The sequence below is a fragment of the Diadema setosum genome, chromosome 11, assembly GCF_964275005.1.
Source record: "Diadema setosum chromosome 11, eeDiaSeto1, whole genome shotgun sequence".
Lineage (NCBI taxonomy): Eukaryota > Metazoa > Echinodermata > Echinoidea > Diadematoida > Diadematidae > Diadema > Diadema setosum.
The window spans coordinates 30,809,110-30,833,196 of record NC_092695.1 but is presented as its reverse complement, the minus strand read 5'-3'; the positions used below and the strand labels follow the sequence as shown (position 1 = coordinate 30,833,196).

The following is a 24,087-nucleotide window of genomic DNA, read 5'->3' as shown; positions in this document are numbered from 1 at the left end:
ATCCAAAAACAAAGTAAAATAAAGCGATCGTAATACATGTAGGCCTACTAGTAAAAGGTGGGTTCCACACCAGAATCGCTCTGTTTGGGATATCTCAGCCATTTCAAAACCAATTTTCATCAAATAAACGTTTCATTCCACGTGGAATTACATGCTCTTTCATATTTCATAAGAGGTTTCTCATTATCTCATCAAAAATGTCAGAAACCTGAAATTAGGTCTCAACCAAACCTATAGGATCCCTTTAAATCAATACAGTGGCGCATGCTTGTTAGCGAACTTTCTAGACACCGAGTGAGTACGAAGTGCAAGTGGGAAGTCTGTGTGTGGCTACAGCGTGAACTGTCCAAATGTAAGTTAGTCTGTTATTCACGGAAACGTTTTAATCCTCTATTCATTCATGTAGTACGAGTCTCCTTGGCGTTGAAATACAGCATTGTAATAGTGCTTGTGGCAATGCTTTTGTGTCAAATCTAGCTCTTCATCGAAAACAAATCGGAACGCATAACTGTCTCTCAGTCCCATATATGCATTTTCTGGTATGCAAGATTAAAGATAGAGTAGACGTGAGATGTGGTACGGGTACGTCTAGGACTCTAGCCTACTAGTACTACTAAATCAGTTCTATTACGTAAGTACTAGAACTCTACATGGCTACAGTCTAGAGCTTGACAGTGTAATTTACTGTAATAGGTGCCTAGCTATAGAGAATCTAAGGGCCAAATCGTGATATCGGTCCCCTCTTGTTCTGCGTGTGCGTCTCCACAGACTTGTGAATTGTGTGAACTTCATTAACTCAAGACCCTCAAACTGTTACAAACTAGGCCTAGACAAGTTTCTACTAGTAATACCTAGGCTACAGATCGGTCAGCAAAATTGCTTTCATTTTCAATTTGAATTTTTCTTATTGCAAAGTGAAAGGTGAGCAATGCATGGTGAGCCGAGGGAGAATGCAAATAGAGCTTGCGCTTGCAAGTACTGGCACAGTATTCACAAATGTGATCACAAAGTCCAAAACTAAAATGAATTCAAAATTTAAAGATAAAAATTGTAACTTTCTCCTCCAAGATTTGCAGAGCTACAGCCTATAGTAATAAAGTACAGGGTCACCTAAAAAAAACCAAATGATTCATGCCTTCAAAGATCTTTGGTTATGTTTGACTTTGTGTGGTCAATAAAGATGTGATGCAAACTCTCATTTAGCTTTATGAAGTCACAAATTTATTGATGTTCTATTAGCATTCATTTGACATGTGAAATGTGCGTGTATTGTTCTCAGCTACTAGTGCTACTGTAGCATCGTGGACTTAGTGATGGCATCAACTGTTGGTACTGGAGAAACTGTTCCAGTGGATGAAGGGAACCAGCAACAAGCAGCAGAACAAGACTCCACAAAGACAACAATTTCAGCCCCAAGAAAGTACAGGTATTGCATATCCTATGTTGGAGAGAGGTAGTAGATGGATTGTTTGAAATCATCATATGTACAAAAAATATGTTTAGAAAATATAGAATTTTGTCAATCATTTATCAAATATTAAAAATAAACAATACATTGTGCTCAACAATTGGGAAGGTCATAACCCTTACAAACGACACAAATTTCAAAAAAGAAATGCAGCATAAACCACAGATATGCGGTTTCTCGGACTTTGTCATATTTCTTGGTTACTGCTGATGAAAAAGTAAAAATATATGTAGCTTGGCAAGGTACAATGGAGTGCATGGGCAAGTTAAGAGCTGATGATCTTGTTTTGTATGACATCATGACATTAACCTGTTAAAGATGGATTGATTTTGTATAACACATACTTCCCATTTACCCCAGCCTGGGAATATGAAGAACTAGTCTTCAATGGGGTACTGTATATGCCGAATATTTCGCGAGGTTTTTATTTTCGCGAATTTCGTGAATCAGGTGCTGTTCGCAAAATGAAAGACACGCGAAAATATTGACTCTGATCCCGATGTGAATGTGACGTGCGCTTGTGCATTTCTCTGTTCGGTGCAGGACTCTACGATCGCGAATTTAACCACTCGCGAAATCGTTGGGAATTCCCGATTCGTGAAAATTTAGACTTGCGAAATATATGGTGTATACAGTAATTGCGACATCTGTCTGTGTACTAAGCTCCTAATGATATGCCCTGAACACTGATGTAGTACTGGTATGAACTAATCTGTTTGGCACCTGTTTCGTTGAGATTTGTTGAGCATTTGAGAATATTCTTAAGTAACAATACATAAATTACAGATGAACAATTCATTATGAAACTGTTTAGTTAATGGAACTGTTTAGTTGCTTCAGGGAATGGCAGACATGACTTTGCTTTCAAGTTTACCTCACTTTCAAAAAACAAAACAAAACAAATGAGCATAATCCTTTCATGAAATACAAAAGTTGCAGTTTTTCACAAACAAATGTACTGGTATTTATGAAACCAGGCTGTTGTTCCCTCCCATTGCAGACATGACTGGTACCAAGCAGACTCCAGTGTTACCGTTTGCATCCTCATCAAGAAGGCAAAACCCGAGGATGTCCATGTTGACTTGACAAGCAAAACAGTAAGCTCACCAGTCCTCTCTATTTCTCGCTGGTATCTTTCCTCTGTTTCTGATGAAATCGCTGATGTAAAGTAATTGAACACCAACTGCTGCACCGAATCTGAATGATTACTCAGTATTTACAGTGAAACATCTTTCAATGAATCACATTAAGAAACAACTTGTTATGATTGTGATGGAGATTTTGAAAGTGATTATTGTAAAAGTTGCAGTAGGAAAACTGAAACTGGAAAATGGGAAAAAATGTCTCTGATCCTGACATGAGTGCAACATGCTCACATACATCTTATATATATATTTATTTGCTATTCTCCATGAGCGCAAATTTAAAAAGTTCATGAATAGCATCCTTTCAATGTACCACTACCCCATTACTTTTTTTTTTTTGAAATTTTATACTGAAATGATACCTTTGCTTTCATTTCTCCCTTTTTGTACCGCTTTCTGAATGATTTTATTTCATTTTAAAGTGTGCAGTAGTGTGCCTCTCATCTGCAGAGGTTGACAGCCATGTGATAGGTTTTTGGTCCTAACTTGTTTTTTTTTTTTTTCAGCTGAGTGCTACTGTTAAGTTGCCATCAGGCAGTGAGTACAGTCTGGAACTGGATCTAGCCCATCCGATCGTTCCAGAGAAGAGCAGCACAAAAGTTCTTGGCAGCAAGGTACCCATGATCTGCCCACATTTTTCTTTTTATAATTGAAGTAATTAATCGTCCTTTGAGTTTGCTTTCCAACAGAAAAAAAAAAAAGGAAACACACCAAAACAAAGCTTTCCCTATCTTAGGGGTATGTCACAAAGTAAACATCTTTTGACAGACATTAAGTGTCATGAGCACCGAAAGGTGGACCTGTGCACCGTACAGGTAGCCACTATTATTATCATTATTATTGTGTTATTTAGCAGTGGGGGAAATGGATTAAGATCAGGCTATTATAATCATTTTTTTAATAGAAAAAAAACCCCACAAACATTCAGTTACAGAGAACATCCAGGCAAGCTTCAGTTCAGGCAATTAACAGTTTTCCAAGTTTCTTGTATGTGAGATATTGTGAGTAAAAAAGACTGCAGGATCTGATAAGTGCAGTATATTTTGATTTTTATTCATGTTTACATACTTCTGTTGGTTTTTTTTTTTTTTGTCTCTGCTGAAATTGGATAATTATTATTAAGCTGCAGTTGCCATTCAATTTTTTGGGAAAGATGTAGTCCTCTGGCTGAGTACCTTAATACCATTTTTTCACGTTAATCAGATTTGTTCATTTTATTTGATATGATTGTATTCATATAATTCCTATGAATGGATGTGTAGTTTCAAATTACACCTGCATTTATTACGAACAGAAGAGAGTTTCCGTTGCCTGAATTTCGCATGCTATTAATGTGAGGTTATCTGTTTATATCATAAAGTTTCAGATGAACAAAAATATCAGCATTTCTGGTTTTCTCCTCTACGCCAGATTGAAATCAAACTCCAGAAGGAAGAAGGCCTCTGGTGGAACAAGCTTGAAGGGGACGACCCTGTACCCAAAGTCGCACAATTACCAGGTAATCATGTCTTTGCGAATATGATTCTTTATCAATTAACAAAATTTGAATAGAGAATGTGGGGGTGTGCCTGTGCTTGCGCAGACATGCTTTTTCAAAATCATTTGCTTGTGGTGTCTTATGTGATACCAGGTATTGCTACAGATGACTTATAATAGTTCTAAATTCTCTCATTTACATATTTTTCAGTGTATCATTGTTTTTTTCTGTCCTTTTTTTTGTTCCAGCTATTTTCACAGTCAGTTGCAAGCTGAAGCATGTTGATGTGTTTTAGCAACACATTTCATTTTATTCAGGTGTGTTTATATAGTCAGTTTGTTTTATATGCTCTTTGATGTGTAAGTTTTTGTCCAGCCAAATGAGTATTTGTGAATTGCTGCGAGAAGGATAGAGTTTAACATCGGAACATTTGAAAGCAAAGGACAAATATATAGTCAGTTTGTTTTATATGCTCTTTGATGTGTAAGTTTTTGTCCAGCCAAATGAGTATTTGTGAATTGCTGCGAGAAGGATAGAGTTTAACATCCGAACATTTGAAAGCAAAGGACAAAGCTTGTCCGTCACATTTGATAGATCTACTAAACTCGACTCTGACACTAGTCTCTGTAGCGACAGAAACCGAAGACACCATCCACAAGTACCCAACCTCGAGTCATGTGACGCGGAACTGGGACAAGATCGCCCACGATTTTGAGAAGCAAGAGGAGGAGGAGAACAAAGGAGAGCAAGCCCTGAACAGCCTCTTCCAGAAGATCTACGCCAGCGGGGATGAGGAGACCAAGAAGGCAATGAACAAGTCATTTGTAAGTACCTACGGGCGAGTAGGAAAAACCTAGCACACTTGCTGGCAGGGTTGTATTTAACCATTTTAAAGGGGTGGTATAGTTCTGATGGAGATTGGGATTTGGGGATTAACATTTTGCGAGATAATTAAAAACCACTTATATGAAATATGAAAGAGAACACAATCCTCAGAGGAATTAAAATTTTATTTGATGAAATTTGGTTTTGAAATGGCTGAGATATCCAAAAACAAAGAGGTTCTAATAAAAGGTGAGTCCCACCTTTTATTAGGACCACTTTGTTTTACTTTGTTTTTGAATATCTCGGCCATTTCAAAAACAAATTCCATTAAATACATCTGTAAACTTTGAATTCCTCTTAGAATTGTATGCTCTTTCATATTTCATTTTAGTAGTTTCTAATTATCTCATAAAATGTTAACACCCGAATCCCCATCTCAACCAAAACTGTACCATCCCTTTAATACCCCAAGCCAAGGAGAGTTTGTAGAGGATATAGAAACACACGTAGTAACCAGGCTGTCTTTACTACGTAACGACAGCCTACTGACATTACTACGTAACACCAGATCATTTGAAGAATCGGGCAGTCAGTTGCTTGGTGTTTGTTTCAAAATTTTGTGTGTGAATTAATCCTGTTTTTATGAAATCGGTGACATATGTTGGTCCTCAGGTATTGCAGTGCAAGATACAGTTTTTTTTTTCTTTAACAGGAGCAGGACGTGCATTGACATGGTAACAGCATATTTTGACAAAAAGAATCTTATGGTGGAAAACCCTTGCAAAGTAATCAACTTGCCCTTTATTAAAGATAATAAAAAGTTTTGGTACCTCAAAAGTTTCCCTGAATTTCCTTGTCTTGGTTTGTGTTTCACGGTAAAGTACGTTGTCTGTGAGAATTACTCGCCCCAAAGTGCTCTCATGTCTTAGTAATCATGCAATAATGGTTTCGTACCAGAGCCGTCGCCGTACAGCGTCGATAAATATTGTACGAAACCACTGACTGCGACCAGCAGCGTGCAGCCCATTGTACGCATAGCTAACTGCGATCAGCAGCCCCATACGCATAGCGTAATGGGGCTTCGCATTGTAACATTCAGGATCATGACAGAATTAGTATCGCGGGTAAATGTCAATTTAAAATCCCAAAATTTCTTCGATTTGAAGACTTAACGATTAAGTTGAAGTATTGAAAACAGGCTTCGAACAACGTTTGGTTCTGCCAATAGTCCCTTTCTTTTCGAATTGATGACTGAATGTGACTCGGTCGAGAGGACCTTGGGAGAGCTACATACACCATGGACCGATGCATACACTGACTACTACGGCCAGCGCATGCGCACACAAACATCTTATCCGTTGATATGGGATTTGAAATTTGTGCGCATGTGATGTGTTCGCATGCACTGGCTGTAGTATTCAGTGTACGTGGTGTACGTAGCTCTCCCAAGGTCCTCTCGGCCGAGTCACATTCAGTCATCAATTCGAACAGAAAGGGACTATAGGCAGAACCAAACGTTGCCCGAAGCCTGTTTTCAATACTTCACCTTAATTGTTAAAGTCTTCAAATTGAAGAATTTTTGGGATTTTAAGTTAACATTTATCCCGCGATACTAAATCTGTCATGATCCTGAATGCTACAATGCGAAGCCTGATTACGCTATGCGTATGGGACTGCTGGTCGCTATGCCTATGGGGCTGCTGGTCGCAGTTAATTGCATAATTACTAAGACATGAGAGCACTTTGGGGCGAGTAAGTCTCACAGTGTTAGTTATATGAAAGGTACTTTAACCTGAAACACAAACTGAGACAAGGAAATTTTTGAGGTGCCAAAACTTTTTATTATCTCTAGCAGTGCGACACACAAGAAGCATTTTGCAAATGGTTGTAACTTGTGTTCCGGTTAACTATGAATATGCTTAAATCTGACAGTGATATTTTTGTCATTGAAAGCAGGAAATGGGGGGTGGGGGGGGGGGGGAAGGGGAGACTGTTCTCTTGCATTAATGATGCGGTCTCTCATCTGTCCCATTTTCTTCCCACCCATTCAACAGATGGAGTCAGCTGGTACCGTCTTGAGCACCAACTGGAAGGAGATTGGATCAAAGAAGACGGAGATCAAACCACCTGATGGCATGGAGCACAAAAAGTGGGATTCGTAGTGTTGCGCCTTCCTGCCAGCCATCAGACGTTTTCTGAAATTTCATCTGTTGTGTCATCTCATGTGAACATTTCCTTCGCGGACTCTTTGATTTTTTTAATCTTTATCATTATGTGTTTTTTTTTTTTTTGGGGGGGGGGGGGGGTGACAGTAATCAACTAGTGCTTTGAATGAGACTTTCTGAGTCCTGCCAGATTTATGGAGATGATTATTTTGTACAAAGCCAAACAGATGTTAGTTCAGAATGCAGATTTTCACACAACAGAGGTGCAACCGTGCTGTGCTGCACTGTCATAAAGTGGGATGCTATGTGGAAGCTTTTCAGAGCAAATCATCGGTGAGGAGCATAATTTTGGTATTTCAAGGAACAGGGCCATTCTGGTTGTACTAGTGGCCTAATGACATTGAAAAAATAACTGAAAATATTGTATGTGTTTTGTAGTAGAGCTGCATATTACTTACAGATACTCATTGAAATGCACAACTGTAATATCTGAGGAACAGAAAAAAAAAATTACAGTGTAAGTATATTTGTAGCAGTCATGATATGCAACATCAAACACTGCTTTTACTCCAATGAATTGGTGGTGGTGCACTGCAATTCAAAACTATTGTTAGTAGCATTGACATCAGAACAAAATGGCTCAAGAATACTGGAATGATAATGAAGACTGTGTTGAAAGTTCTTCAGCAGAAACAAGAACTTGTTATGAGTCTGCCTAATTTTGACAGTTCACCCATGGGCAATAGATAATCTGAGTCTCTAGAATTGATTCTATGAGTCTTTGGAATGAATTGAAGAACTGTAGGACTTCCGAAATTATAAGGGATGCCAGTTAGAATGAAAGACAGGACCTGAAATACATGAAGATATCATGTTCACAAAAAGGCCTGAACTCTCAAGCTTTTTCTTGAAAACTGGCATTCCTGAATTATGTATGCGATGGTTTGTTTTTTCTTGTTGCTTTTTTTTTTTTTTTTTTTTTGTTGGCTCAATACTATAATGATTATAGTAGAAGCTGTTGTGCCTTGATGGATAGTAACATAGACTATCCATTGCGAGGTCCCTGGTTTGAGCCCCGTGGTTGCAACAGTTGTGCCTCTTGCAAGGTACTTCATCCTCACTGTGTACTCCTTTGGAGGAGACTTTTCCATCCCATGGCTGATTGCTTGCAAGCATTCATTTGCTTTCTGTAATGGCTACATAAAAAGAAAATAAAAAGGAAAAAGAAAAAATCACAATTCATGTTTTGAAATTCAAACAGTGTAATGCATAGAGCAGAATACTGTAAAACTAGAGAATTTCATGGTGTTGAACTTTTGTGAATTGGAGTTAAACATGAAACTTTTGCAAATTTTCACTGGCATTCAATGTGTTGCATATAATTCATACAAAACCTGTCTTGCGCATTTTATACTTTTGCAGATCTTGGCTCCTTGTGACATTGGCAAGCGAAGTTGACAAAAGTTTCATGCTCATGAAAATTTCTGGTTTTACAGTATGTTCCAGTAGTCACAAGGAAAACTGATAAGATTCACAGTTGCCTCTGCATCAGCAACATTCCAGATTTCTTTGTGGTGTTTTGTTCTGCACAATATGAATTCAGTTGCGTAATGGTTGCATGCACAATAGAAACAGAGGGTGAAAGATTATCCCTCAAGTGTACATAAATGTTTGCTTGATTGTATTGTAATCTTGAAAAAAGTTATCAGCTGCAGTATGTAATCATATCTCAATGTTGCCATGTTATGTTTGGTGATGGGTTTCAGGCATTTGTGTTGTATTAGTTGCCACTGAATGGGATACTAGATAATATTTGGCCCTAACGAGGGTAATATTGCCAAGTATCCTGTGCAATTAGGCAGAGCTCCACACTAACTTTTTTTTTTTTTCGGCGGCCCAATGGGGCCACCAAAATCATGAATTTCAAATTATTGGTGGCCCGAGAGAAAAATTTGGTGTCCCGAAAAAAACAATTAAAAACATTAAAAGTCCTTTCTTTTATGAGTCACACACTCACTGCATGCATTTATGCAATTCCGGCGCAAAAAGTTACAAATTTATTGACATACTTTTCAAAAAATTTTGGTGGCCCGAGTCGGGCCACCAAATTTGCCCTTTTTGAAATTTGGTGGCCAGACTTTCATTTTTGCTGGCCCCGGGCCACCGGGCCACCGTTAGTGTCGAGCCCTGAATTAGGCCTTTATTTCAATATCGCCTATGGGATGATGTTTCCTTCGTAATTTTAGCTGTATGTTACCCAGGAAGTTACAGGAGGCTGTTGCATTGTCTAGGCAGTAAGATGAATGCAGTGGGAAAGGCCCACAGCATTCACACAGATATGGTGGTATAATATACTTAAGTTGTGCAGTGAGTCTACTTTTGTAATAATGCAACTGTGGGATTGCTGATCTTTGGGGCAATTCTTTTGATCGCAAATCGCTGATATCAAGCAATATCACTACATAGTGTAAGATCTTTGATTGTACAATCCTTTCTGGAAATGTCTCAAACAAATACGCGAGTTTGACTTCAGTTTGAAGTGGTCTTTCTTGTGAAGCAGATTTTTCCACGCTCTCTGCTGAATTTTGTCTGTTGCGAACTTCACCCACATCACGTCCTTCATCTATGAATATTTTCCATAATTTCCTCATTTGGCATCATTGGCCCAGCATTGGGCCACTTCACAGAAGAATCCTGTTTATCAAAATGTAAAGTGACAGATTAGAAAATAACTCTATTATTCGCGAGATTATAAGACAGAATTTGTTATGATCTATGAATCTCGCTAGTACTTTGGCGTTCAGTATGCATAAAAGTGTACATTTACACATCGCGCGTTCATAAACGGGGGTTTATATCCCAGGAATTAAAGGTTAAATATTAGAGCGCCACATGTGTTCAGATTCGGAGAACTATATGCCATAGGGAGAATTAGATACAAGAGCCGAGAATGGTGCCCCCTCACAGATCAGTTAATCCCGCACTGGAGCCCTAGATGAGGCAACATAATATGTGCTCTAGTATGGGACACTCCTTCATACTGTTGATCATGTACATGTATGTGTTATGTAGTTTGGATCTTGTAAACAAGGGAGAACAGTACTGTACAGTATTGTAAAAACTTATTGGAAACTGATAATGAAACTACCAGTGCCAGCAAACACACCCCTGTATAGGTAGCTAGGACTTGCACAGTAGTATGATTGATTTTATTTTTTTCTCACTTTGAAAATGGCATTTTGTCAATAATTTGGTCTGCATTATATATGTTCACATTTTTGGTGAATGAAATAGTATTTAGGATAAATATGGTAAGAATAGAAGCTGTTGTTTAGGTTTATCAAGTTTTTTGACAGCAGTAGGTGCACCCCTTGGCAAAGCTCTTTATCCTCAATGCATCTTCCTTCAAGGGGACTTCAAAGTTTGTGTTTGTTTGTTTTTTTCTTTCGAGCATTTATTGCTTCCTTTGTGGCCACAAATTGAAAAACAAGTCATTATTCAATTCCATGATGATTTCCCACCTTCATAGGTATATCATTGACATTTAGACCTGCTTTTTATCCATTGCCATGCGCCAAGTAAGGAAAAGTACTTTTTTAAAAGATAACTTGCAGTGCTTTCTTTGTATTGTATCCACTAGGAATCATATCTTTCCGACCTTTGTAGTTTCTTTACATCTCTCAGCCTCATTTGCAGTGTCACAGCTAACCATGTTTAGGGAAATCTAGTTTTTGGATTGAAAATTTAATACAGTGCACTCCCGTTATAACGAACACGGTTATAACGAAATTCCGGTTACAACGAAATAAAATTTAGGGCCGCAACATTATCAACTCTATGTATTTTTATTGTTTATTCATTCGGTTATAACGAAATTTCGTTATAACGAAAGAATACTGCCGGTCCCGAGGACTTCGTTATAACGGGAGTCCACTGTATACGATAATGGTTCATCAAAAGAAGACTTGAGAATTGCCATGAAATAATTGATCATGAAATAAGTGTACAGCATGATGAAATTTCCCCATTGTATCGTATTTAAAGGGAAGGTAAACCCAAAGAACAATGTGTATTGAGTGAAAGCAGCAACATTAGTAGAACACATCAGTGAAAGTTTGAGAAAAATCGGACAATCGATGCAAAAGTTATGAATTTTTAAAGTTTTGGTTTTGGAACCGCTGGATGAGGAGACTACTAGAGGATATGACATATGAGTGGACAACAATACAAAGAAAATATAAAGGATATTCAACAAAAATTCACTTTTCTGGAATTATGAAAGAGCAGTGGACCAACCGCTTTCAGAAAGCAGGGGGAATAATTGCTACCCTTAACATATGTCAATATCAAGTTGATGGAATTTGTAATTTTCATGAAAAATGGATTTTTGTAGTATTTTCTTTATATTTTCTTGATATTGTAGTCCACTCATACGTCATAACCTCTAGTAGTCTCCTCATCCAGCGGTTCCAACACCAAAACTTTAAAAATTCATAACTTTTGCATCGATTGTCCGATTTTCTTCAAACCTTCACTGATGTGTTCTACTAATGTTGCTGCTTTCACTCAATCCACATTGTTCTTGGGGTTTATCTTCCCTTTAAGTAGACCTGTGACAGGACAGCTGAAATCAAATAAAATACATGTGTTTGATTTTTAGCAAAACGTACAACTGTATTGATTGTCCCCGATTCCTTTCATATGGGTGAATCACATCAGCTCTACATTCAATCATGAGCAACCCACTGGAATCTAATAGATTCACACTTGTAGGATTTGCTCTACTGATTCTTCAGGGCCCCGTTGCTAGAAACTTTGCATTTAAACGCAACTTGCAACTGATTGTCACTGGCCAATCAAAATCATTGTTGCATGCATGTCTTCTTAATAGGGCAGACCCTGAGCCAATCAGAATGGTCAGTGACAATCAGTTGCAAGTTGCGTTTAAACGCAAAGTTTCTAGCAACGGGGCCCTGTTCTACTAACCTTGTTTTACCCTGCACATATGGAGATTAATCCTCCCACCATTTTTTTTTTTCAGTTATCACCGGTTTACTTTATCTTCTCAACATATCTTCCATAGTAAAACTGTGGTATGTGAAGACAGTTTGTATCCTTGTTTGAGGATAATGTCAAAGGTTAAATCCTCAATGAAAACAAGTGCAGATTTGCAATCATCAGCTATGTTCTGGCTATTAAATATGAACTTGCTTGTATCACATTTTTCATGCAACTTCTTTGTCTTGTTTCAAACTCTATTTCTTTGTGTGTGGTTGTCCATTGGCAGGCATTTCATGGTTATCCTATTTTGCTTGGTCTCTGATAGTGGCAATATCCCAGTTGGCTTTCATGAATAGAGTAGAAGCAAAGCTATTGTGGTAGGATTTCCTCAAATTGAACTAAAAATAAGAAAGTTCTGGAATTGTAAAGTTTTGCAGGAATATAATGTTAATAATGTTGATAATAATGATAATAATAATAATAATAATAATAATAATAATAATAATAATAATAATAATAATAATAATAATAATAATAATAATAATAATAATAATAATAATAATAATAATAACAATAATACAGTGTAATAATAACGGGAGACAGCAGAGTAGCCGAGAAGGAAAAGGAAAAGATAGAAAAGTACCAGGACCTTGCCAGAGAACTTCGCCGCCTGTGGAATATGAAAACGAAGGTGATCCCTATTGTCGTTGGAGCACTCGGAACAACGCCAAAGCAGCTGCAACGGCACTTGGGCGATGTTGGTGTGCCCGATCAAGTGCAAACTCTCCAAAAAGCAGCATTGCTGGGGACGGCGTGAATCCTGAGAAAAGTACTACAGAAGTCTAAGGTTCCAGGATGGAACTTGACGTGATATTGATCTCCAAGAGATATCTTGTGAAGATCGAGACAATAATAATAATAATAATAATAATAATAATAATAATAATAATAATAATAATAATAATAATATTATTATTATTATTATTATTATTATCATCATTATTATTGTTATTATCATTATTATTATTATCATTATTATTATTATCATCATCATCATTATATCAAATTTAATTTCTGACATAGATTTAAAAACAAAAAGCCAAGAGAAGGAAAAATACTTTGAAACTGGCATACAACGTAAGTGACTGGCTGTACTACCTGTGGCACTGATACAAGAAATAATGAAAAGTACAGAACAAGCTCAATACAGAAGTGCACTTGATATAAAAAAAAAGTCACTTTATTCCATACTTTACTGTTTTCCTTCGATAGAAATGCAAAAAACACATTAAAAAACATTTGTGTAAATGTCCTTTTCTCACATCGGGAGAAAATAAAAGGATTCATGACAAAAGGGGACGCATATATCATACTGCTATAGAAACACCAAATAGCACAAAGGCATGATTTTGTCAGGAATGAATGTCACATTGTGATTGGTGGTCAAACACACTGACCTCCGTCGGTCAAGTTCAATGCTGCAAAGTGTTCTGGGGAGGACCATTTCGCAGAGCCAACAGAGGGCGCTATCATCACCAAGAAGAAAGTAGAACAAGTTGTTGACAAAAAGACAAACTAAAACGAGATATGAAACTCGTCACGCTGACGAGTTAGGTGATACGCTTGGGGTCATCAGGTGTCGGTCATCTGTGATCGACAAAGAAAAGAATGTGATATAGGCACCTTGAAGTTATATTGAGCGTGCATGCAAAACCGTTTCTCTAACCACTCGGCCACGGGACATCCCCGGAAATGGTAAGGCCAAAAAGAAATGTATGGATATTACAGGGGGAAAAAGTCAATGCCCATGCACTCAACAATCGTGGCCGCGTGAACATGTATTGCATTGCTAGACGGAAATGCGGGCTTGTAACGACTGATGTCGCTATGCCATTTCTGGCAACTTGGGAAAAATACGCGCCGTAGACATAAAGCCTATAATCGGCTGGTTTTGATACCTTGCCTTTAATCACAATTTTCAGTGTGATGACGTCTCTCATCAAAGTACAAAACAATGACATGGTCTTGAAAGACAATTGTTCAAAGTACAACACCTCCGTCGTCGTCATTACATACTATGATCAGTTTGACAAAGTCAGCCTGCAAAATGTTGCTGCAGTCGAAGCAATGTGGTCTCCAACACAAAAAAGAGGGATATGGTGTGTGTCTGTGTGTCTGTGTGTGTATAGGTGCGTTTATATACGAACGCGATTTCTACATGGACGAGTATGTAATACAAAATTGAAGAAAAAAAGTAAAATAGCTAAGTATTTTGTTTCGTGATCTTGTGGGGTTCGAACCCGCAACCTCACGTCTCTGAGACGTCGCCTTTAACCACTCGGCCATACGTCTCGACGAGAAAATATGGGAAATGTTATGGACTTGAAAGACAGTTGTTCCATACATAACACATTCATCGTACGTTGTCAGTTTGCTATTGACATGAAGATATATCACATGAATATGAGGCAGGTATTAGTACCTGTATGAAATTATTATAGGCATGGTTATCAAATTCCCCTAAAATTTCCTTATAATTGCCTTATTTTTACACACAGTTATGCTATCCCTTTAAACTCGTCACAGTTTAATTAGAATCATTAACATCATACATTAGTACCATATTCAGTTCCATAGCTGATCATGTTTGCTAATTAATTAAGATTAATTGTCTAGAATGTGTCATATGGCCAACCTGTATACATACGTATATACACACACACAATGCTAAATGTATGTATCAAACATCTGTAACACAACTTTGAACTAACTGTAGGAATTATCGCTGCACTTATCATCCATACTTTTTATCACTATCTGAAACTCCACAAAAACCACTAATTGACAAATAATCATCAATACAGAAGACTGACTTAAAGGAACAATGAAAATACCTTTTTTACAATGTATAGCTTGTTACATGTATAAATCAGCACAAAGTAACCACGACTACATTGTGTTACTGAATTGATATGAACAAATTTCATTTTGTAACAATATACTATATCAGTTTGAAAAGCCCAGCCTGCAAAATTTTGCAGCAGTCGAAGTAATGCAGTCTCCAACGCAAACCAAATGTATGCTGTGGGAGTGTGTGCGTATAGGTGTGTTTACATGGAAACGTAATTCCTACATTGACGAAGGTTTAGTACTCCATTGAAGAAAAAAAAAGAAAAAAAATAATTGTTTCTTTCGTGCTCTTGTGAGGATCGAACCCGTACGTGTGCAACCTCACGTTTCTGAGACGACGCCTCTAACCACTCGGCCATACGTCTCGACGAGAAAATTGGAGGAACGTAAACTTATGTACGTGAAAGATGAATCAGGAATCGTTTCGTCCGCATTCCATTCTCATTTTCAGTTTTAAATTGCAAAATTGTCAACCTCATGAGGAGATTTCAAAGAATAAAATGCATGATTACTGCAGCTTATTGTCACAGCTACAACATACTTAAGTTTCAGAGGAAATGAAGCAAAATCAGCTGAGATAAAGGTGCTTAAACGTTGTCAAGTCAATGCATGGTTTCTAAAAAAATCACCTCCCATAGACATAACACGTAAACTTGTCCGATTTTGCATCTTTACCTTTAAACACAATTTAAATCATGATGACGTCATCAAATTTCAAAACTATGACATGGACTTAAAAGGCAAATGTTCAAAGTACAACATATCTGAATTTGGGATAATATTGAGCTTAAACAACAGAGATACGAGCAAATGAATGTCAGAAACAGTACCTTAAAAAATTTAATTCCACTTTTTTGATTTCAGATGATGATATGATGACGTCATAATGTATTCATGGAGATATTGATACTTGAAACGTTATTTCCAATTCATATGTTTTTGTACTATGCAATAAAAACATAGGGTAACCAGACGTTTTAAAGAGCTATGGCGAAATAAACAAAGACATGTTTTTCGCTATATTTGCACATAGACGCGCACACGAAATTTCAACTTTGACGCCAACGCATTCCTTTGTTATAGGTCAAAATTGATCGAAAATCAATGGATATTGTTGCTTAATGTATCAGGAATCCAAATCTGTCAAAAAATGTGCATTTTCATGTTGCTTACGCGCACTACGCGCGAAAATGTGCGGACGGACGCGAACGCGCGAAACGCTTAAAATTGTCTGAAACTTCGAGATTTCCCATTGGTAAGTTGTTTTGAGCCTTTTAAAAGTTTGACGCGCGCGTACGCGCGCGTAATAATGTCCTAGGTAATTAGCATTAAAATGTAAGATAGAGCGTGACCTGAACTTAATGTCCACCGAAAATGATACAGAAATAACCTTTAGTTATGAAGTTATGATCGATCATGTAACATGGTCCGAAAATCACAAAATGGCGCCTAGATGACGTCATAGATATGTTACTGTCATGAAAACCTTATTGTGGCTAGATATTGTCATGAGACATCTTCCCTGAAAATGTCATGTTATTCCGTAATGTCATTCTTGAGATATTGATGACACAAAATTGTCCAGAAAGAAAGAAGAATAAAAAGAAATAAAGAGAGATTTTGACAATCACAATAGGTGATACGCTGATAGCGTATCACCTAATTACTGCTGCCACCACCCAGCTACATTTTGCCAGGAACACACACATCAAATGCTTGATGAGACAATTTGCACTGCAACCTGTCATCAAAAATAAAGTTAGACCATTGTTCGTGGTCTTTCTAAACCACACATGTAAATATGAGAGGCTGTCTTCACGTACCTAATATGAATATCAAGTTGTTATTGAGAATTGTGACAGCAATCAAAACTTTAATGTAGGATGTGATCTCTTTTTCTACAACTTTGACTGTCATGTGCTCATCAGTAGAAAAAAAAATGCAATCCTGGGTCATCTTTCACAAAAATATCGTATGTACAGCTTGTACTGTGATTCAAAATCATATATCTACTTCAAAGGGATTTTCTCTGAGAGCGGAGGATTTCTGTGATATGGGTCATATGGGCCCCTACCACACAGACACAGATAGACACAGATATGTTCAAAATATTACTTGTGCTTAGGTTTCTTGCAAACACTGATCAATCAAAGTATCTTTTCTTTAATTTCTAGCACTTTTTAGGGTCAGAATAAATTCAAATAAAAAGTAAACCATTCCATAGTGGCTTGTGTTGCAAACCCAAAATAGACATAACCCCCAGAACATTTACATTACAGCTGTACCAGAAGTGTAATGAATTATGTAAAGATAGTTATGAAGAGTTAACAACCCTGGTGTTCGAATTGAGATTGGCTAAACACTTATAAAATATATTTATCTCCTGTCTACTATTTGATACATGTAAGCTACACCAAAATCTTCTTTGTTCTGTATCTTAGAGCCTAAATATTGCATCATAATGGAATCATGCATCACTGCAGATGAAGATGTGAAAGAAATTTTGGCCCATGGGTTTAACCTCATAAAAGCGGATTCTCTGAAAATCGTTCCCCAAGACTTTGGTGATTCCACATCATTACACGAAACATATTTCTGGCAGAAACAGAAACAAGTCTGTTGACACAGACAAATGTCTGTGGACAAGTAGAAACAATCAGGACACAGCACACAGTCTCTAGCATAATTACAAATGTAGAACTTTTCTGTTGGTGCATACCACAGTCATTAATGACCTGCATTACACAGATGTTCATTTCATTTTCATTTCATTTCAAACAACAAGACTGACCACAAACATGTCAAATTCTCTCTGGCTGCAATCAAACGGCCACATTTCTGCACTGGCGGTCGGTGGTTAGCAGTAAAGGGCAGTAAGTCTCCTGTGCCACAAAAACTTGAGGCCCATTTTCCCTGACAGCCAACAAGATATAGGCCTCCACAGGCAACAAGAGCTGTATCACCAGACATCTTCCGCTGTCACTATTTCACACTCAAAACCATCCATGTGAGTTCTCATTACCTTTGCGATAGTCTTGGCTTGGCTCAAGGTAAGGGGCCTTAAAGACTGCACACAAATCATTGCTTGCTTGTACTATTCTAGTCTCCTGTGGGTCTTGTCCACTCTGTCTGTAACTTGAATGGTGGCATGCTCTGACTGTCTACAGATGGACGGGACACGTGATGCAGCTGTCAAGAGCTCTCTTGCAGTCTTGGTGACGAGCGATGGGATCACCATGGTAACAGTCTCTTCTCATTCTTCATATCTAAAGCAATTACTGGCTATCTTCCACACACCTGTCTGCGTCTTCGTCAAGATGAAGCTCTGATTGAAGGGGAAGTTTCTACTGCCCTGAAAACTCACTTTGCCGCTGGTCACCACGAGGACCGAAGTCTGGTTTTCTGTTATCTCCTCTGCAGGGTAGGAAAAGAAGGAAACGATGACTGCTGGTGAGACTCCCAAGTACATTGCATTTATTTAACTCTCCTACAACCACTTCTGTTGAGTGTCACTGATTGCTGATGTAGTGTGATTGCCAGCTATATTGCAAAATTAAGGGGGAAATGAAACCCAAATATACATGTGGATTGCATGAATGCAGCAATTCAGTAGAACACATAAGTGAATGTTTGAGGAAAAGCAGCAATTCAGTAGAACACATACGTGAACGTTTGAGGAAAATCGGACAATCTGTTGAAAAGTTACACACATTTTTAAAGTTTTGGAGCAGGCATCTCTGGGTGAGAAGACTACAACAGTTTGTGATGTCACATATGGAAAACAAAACAAAAAATGTATTGAAAATTCAACATATTTTCACTTTTATTGCACAACAGAAGAGTACTTGACTTGAAAATGGGGAATAGTATTACCCTTCACATACTTTGATAAAACATCTGGGAATACATACTTTTTGCGGAAAATAAAGTTTGGTAGAATTCTCCTTATATTTTATTTATCATTTTCAAAAAAATTACATTACTAAATGTTGCTTTTTCATTCAGCGATGCAGCACCCAAAATTAGAAAATTCATAACTTTTCAACGGATTGTCCAAGTTTTCCTCCAACTCTCACTGATGTGTTTTACTAATATTGCTGCATTTTCTCAACACCCATGTCTATTTGGGTTTCATTCCTCTTTGAGTAAGAAAGTGTGCGAGTCATGATAACACTTTTATCACAAACACTAAGTCTGTGTTTTGGGGGGAGGGGGGCTTGAGGCAGATGGGGATAGCTGGGCCAAGAACGTAACCAACCCCGATTCCAAAGCAGTCAAGCTATTTTGAGTTATTCAAACAAAAATCTATATCAATCTACAGTTCGTTGCCTCTCTTTAAGTCATAAAGGATGCCTTGTTACATACCTGGTATGGGCTGACAGTCTAGTGTGTCCACAGTATGCTCTGTGACAGGAAGCTTCTCAAAGAACTCCATAATGCCTGCTGAGCCAGACACTCCATTCCCATTCCACACCATGGTGGCACTGTCCAGGTACAGCTTTCCCAGTAACTGTTTGTATACATCATGTAAGAAACAAATAATTCCAATAAAGGTCGATTTCAATTGATCTTGAGTATTTCTATTGGCACTCAATCCTGTTTCTAGATATTGCATATGCAGTATACAGTATCTCTAAAGTGAAATATTGTGCAAATTGGGACTTGTTAAGACAAGTGAACCACATGAAGGGAAGGTGAAAGAAATGTTAGTGCTTCCCAAGAAAAGAAAGTTGGCAAACTTCCATCCTGTAGAAGCTATGCAAAGCATATGTCTCTAACAGGTGGTACTATTTTGTGGAGGAGTTACTTTTACAAATAGCGGTCAACTTGATAAATTCACAAATTGAAAACACAGCAAAATATTATACTGCACATTACATACATTTGTTGTAGCTCGATGTCACAACCAAATTGAAACATAACTGTTATGATGTGTGTTCCTACTCAAAAGCAAACTCACTGTACCTGTATGAATAATTTATGAATGTTACTTCATGCTCTATTTTTAAGTTCGATGAAACGCTTAAAAAAAAAATAAAATGTGCCAACATGTTCTCCTGAAATTATCACATAGACAAACATGCAAATTAACAATCACAGAAATAGCAATTAAAACAAAAAGAAAGATGACCATACACTGTAATTCTAAGATATGAGGACCTTGTTGGGTCTTGAAAATTACTTCAAAAATGTTACCAATTATCTAAACCTGGAAAGCAAAATGACTTGAGATATATCTCAAGTTCACCATTGCATTGTACAATATATTGTCCAATATCTATCATTTATCTTAAACCGTGCAGGAGTTTTCACATGTTTTCGTACCACAGTAAATCATGCACATAACAGATAAACAAAAAGGATTAAAAAAAAACAACAACTAGATAGCTAGAAGCGCAGGAAGTTTGAACAAATGCATTGTACAATGTAAAAATGTATGTCACAGCAGTTTTCCTGCATACATGAAAAATACTCCAAGGCATTAAAACAGTTAAGTTCCACTAGTGATGAAAGTAGTGAATTTACTTGTTTTAGCTATGATGCAATATGCGTGTATCACTATCTGTACTCCCGTGTATGTTTTCAAAATGCTGGCCTGGCAAGCAAGATGCAAGCTACATTTTAGATTGGCTCCATCTTTGCCACTAAGCTATCCCATAATGCATCTAAAATAGTGCTGGCCAAGGGTAATTTGTGTATTGGTGGTGCCCAAAATTGGCTTACCGATCTCCTGCGGTCAAAGGTTTCATAGAAGACTTTGTAGAACTGCTCTCCAGCTTCACATGCCTGACCAGTAGCAGAAAATTCCTGGGTCTTCAAAAGATGGGCAGATATTGAAATGGTCAAACACATCAATGTCAATGCAAAAGGTTAATGTCAATCAACATAATCATAAATCAGCAAATGCTTGCTGGTTTATCTTGCCATCCACAGAAGACAGGGTAAATGACTCCTGAAACAGGGGAAAAATGAACCAAGATTTTGACCCATTCCCAACATTTCATTCACATACATTGTACATCAAAATGTCCACACAGACTGTTTATGCATTTTTTTTTTAAAGAGTGTCCATTGTGACTGATTTTCAAATGTTGACAAAATACTGCTAGCATACAACACTGCATATTTGGTATAGTGTCACATGACCTTGAAACTGTGGCTGAAATTTGCTTTGTCCAATCTGTGTTTGCTCTGCACATTCAATCACTAGCATCTATAAGAAGTTGCTTATCAATCAACCCTAATTCATTGCATCTGAAAGTTGGCTGTAAGAAAGTGGGCAAAATCTTGCCAAAATGCTCCTGAAATTCTTGTATCAATATAGAAGTTGGTTTTTATTCAGCATTTACTTAGTAAAGCATGTGCAGTGTTTCTTTTACATGAATCGCCATGACTTGTTCAAGTGATTTGTGCATTGTGACATGTGTCTGTCAGTATAAACCAATTCAGGAGACATGAGAGCTCACAATGTATTTGGGCATTTCCACAGGAAAAGGGTACTTTTCAGGGATGTCTCTTTTATTTTCTGTGTCCAATGTGCATTACCCCCTAATACAATCTGATCTTCTAGAACACTTTAATGAGAGATAACTTTGCCCCCAAATTGCTTCAAACAAGCAATCTATCAAAATTTTTGTCAAAATGAACAATTTTGGGTGAGCATGTGTAACACTGGACAGAAATCTATGTACTAACATAATTATGAAGGTCAAATTACGAACGCTCATTGAAACTTTGTTTTTCAATTAAATGGTGTAATTTTGATGAGAGATGATAATAACAGTTGTAAAAGTCTATTGAACATTGTGTTTTATAACATTTCTAGACTTAGTGATGAACGCGTGTAACATGGACAGACCAACTTGTCGCATTTTCGTCTGTCCATGTTACATGCTTTCAATATTAAGTCTAGAAATGGTATAAAACACAATCCTGAATAGAATTTTAGAGCTATTGCTATCTTCTCTCATCAAAATTAAGCCATTCAATTGAAAAACAACAAAGTTTCATTGAACATGGGTAAACTCTCCCTCTTGTAATGAGGCTCTACGGGGCGAGTAACTATACACAGCCCAGTCGCTGTAGAAAACGCAACAGGGCTGTACCAGGATGGTGCACAACAACAAAGCCAACACAAAGCGAACGTGTCAATTGCACTGAGTTTTGATATTTTGACATTATTTTTTTCACCTCAAACTCATTAAAGAAAATCTTAATTAATTAGAATTCATATTCATGTTATCGAAATTGACACACACAATTCACAACTTACCGAAAACAAAGATTGTATGTAGCACGTACAAACAGTACATTGTCTTTCAGTGACGGCCATTTTGAATAATCGGGAGTTCATGCAATCGGAGCTGTAACATTATAAGTGTAGCGCTCTCCGATTGCCTGAACTGAGCCCGAGCAGACGCCATGTGAAGCACTTGTGTACAGCAACAGTGCTGTGTATAAAATCTAGTTAATGTTTACAAGCAGACAAACATTAAAACAAGGTGCCTACAATGTTGTACACTACGCTACCCACGTTTTGATTTTACGAGAAAGCAATTTCAAAATGACACCAGAGGCAGAGAGGAATTGTTATAGAGGAATTGTTATAGATGACTGTCACCCGCCTGTTTCACTTCTCCTGTTGGATCTACCACCATGTAGGAGGATGCACGCTGTTTTTATTTGCACTGAGCACTAGAAATTCTACTTAGGAGTCTAGATTCTACTCATATTTTGTTGTATGATGTGATTAAGTGAGAGTGAGACAGTTGTAAAATTGCATAGGTAATACTAATAGGGGGTATTCTAGTACACTGAATGCCACAATCAATGGCACCCGCTCATTGGTTACACACAGCTCGAGCTCCGAGTTCATCCCAGTATAGCCTCGTATAAGAGCTGATACAAGGGATTGCTGCATCAAGGTATCACGGTATCTAGGAGCAGGAGCACTAAAAAAATGGCACAAGGCTGATGAATGCAACCTCCTTGACACACTGGGACAATTCTAACACCGATTCGAACTTGTGGGACTACACCATATCCAGCTCGTTAATTAGAGCTATCTGTCAGTTATCAATATGTCAACCTGCATTAAACTTGGATCCATGACTAACATGGACACAAGTTATTCAGCTCTTGAATAACTAAATCTGACATTGAAAAGAAAACCACTTACTGCGGAAGTAGAAGAGAGTGCCATTGTTCGCTGCTGGGCCTAACCGTTAGCTCTACGTCTAGTGTGGCATCGGAAGGGAAACACCAGTACACAGCTAGACCGTCGGCTGCTGCAGCTGTAATATGAATGTTGTTGCTGGCGCTGAGTCGACGAGTCAATTCATTCCCAATTCAATTCAATTCATTTCACTTCAAATCAAATCAATTCAATTCAGTTCAATTCAATTCAATTTAATTCAATTCAATTCAATTCAATTCAATTCAATCCAATTCAATTCAATTCAATTCAATTCAATTCAATTCAATTCAATTCAATTCAATCCAATTCAATTCAATTCAGATAGATGCCAATCAGATCAATCACGAAATAGGTCTACAGGGCTACATTTCAGTAAATTTACATGGAACATGATAGCTATACAGTGATCGATCTGACTATCAGATCACTGTATCAGATAAGGAGGGTATATGTCCCGAGAAGTTACTAGTACACAAACAGGTAATTTTGTGTTGGGATTTTAACAGGGTGAATATTAAATTCATACTAGTAGGCCCTGCATCATACACACCTTGAACCTTGAAGAAGTAATCCCTGTTGCAGCGTTTCATAGGAAGCTAAACTGGGATGGTACATGGTGACATCGAAGGCCAACAGACAAACAACAACAAAATAATTTCATTTCATTTATTTCCACATGAAAAGTCTGCAACAAAAGTGACATTTGAACAGTATAATTTTTCTGCAAAGTGTGGGGGACCAACTCAACAGAAGCACACAAATCTTGTTTGTAAAAGGCCCCATGTGACATAACATGACAGTCACAGATGAAATACACAATAAACAACATAAAATAAATCAGGATAGAAAGAGACAAAAGGAGAATAAAAAGATGGAGAGTGGACAGAGTTAGAAATATA

At 37.6% G+C, this 24,087-nt stretch overlaps 2 protein-coding genes across 2 annotated transcripts; one reads left to right on the top strand and one right to left on the bottom strand.

The window, feature by feature from the left end:
- The first annotated feature begins 303 nt into the window (after positions 1–303).
- On the top strand, positions 304–7,178 carry LOC140235126 (protein SGT1 homolog). The gene is made up of 7 exons (XM_072315166.1): positions 304–352; positions 1,280–1,426; positions 2,469–2,565; positions 3,120–3,227; positions 4,024–4,111; positions 4,721–4,914; positions 6,970–7,178. The coding sequence occupies exons 2-7, from the start codon at positions 1,314–1,316 to the stop codon at positions 7,075–7,077; spliced, it is 708 nt and encodes a 235-aa protein (XP_072171267.1). The 5' UTR covers positions 304–352; positions 1,280–1,313; the 3' UTR covers positions 7,078–7,178.
- A 10,858-nt stretch (positions 7,179–18,036) lies between these two features.
- LOC140234793 (NTF2-related export protein 2-like) lies at positions 18,037–23,288 on the bottom strand. Its single transcript, XM_072314830.1, has 4 exons — positions 23,171–23,288; positions 20,716–20,805; positions 19,357–19,501; positions 18,037–18,405 (listed from the first exon to the last, which is right to left on the bottom strand). Exons 1-4 carry the CDS (start codon positions 23,192–23,194, stop codon positions 18,245–18,247), a joined length of 420 nt encoding a protein of 139 aa, XP_072170931.1. The 5' UTR covers positions 23,195–23,288; the 3' UTR covers positions 18,037–18,244.
- Between the last annotated feature and the right edge of the window lie 799 nt (positions 23,289–24,087).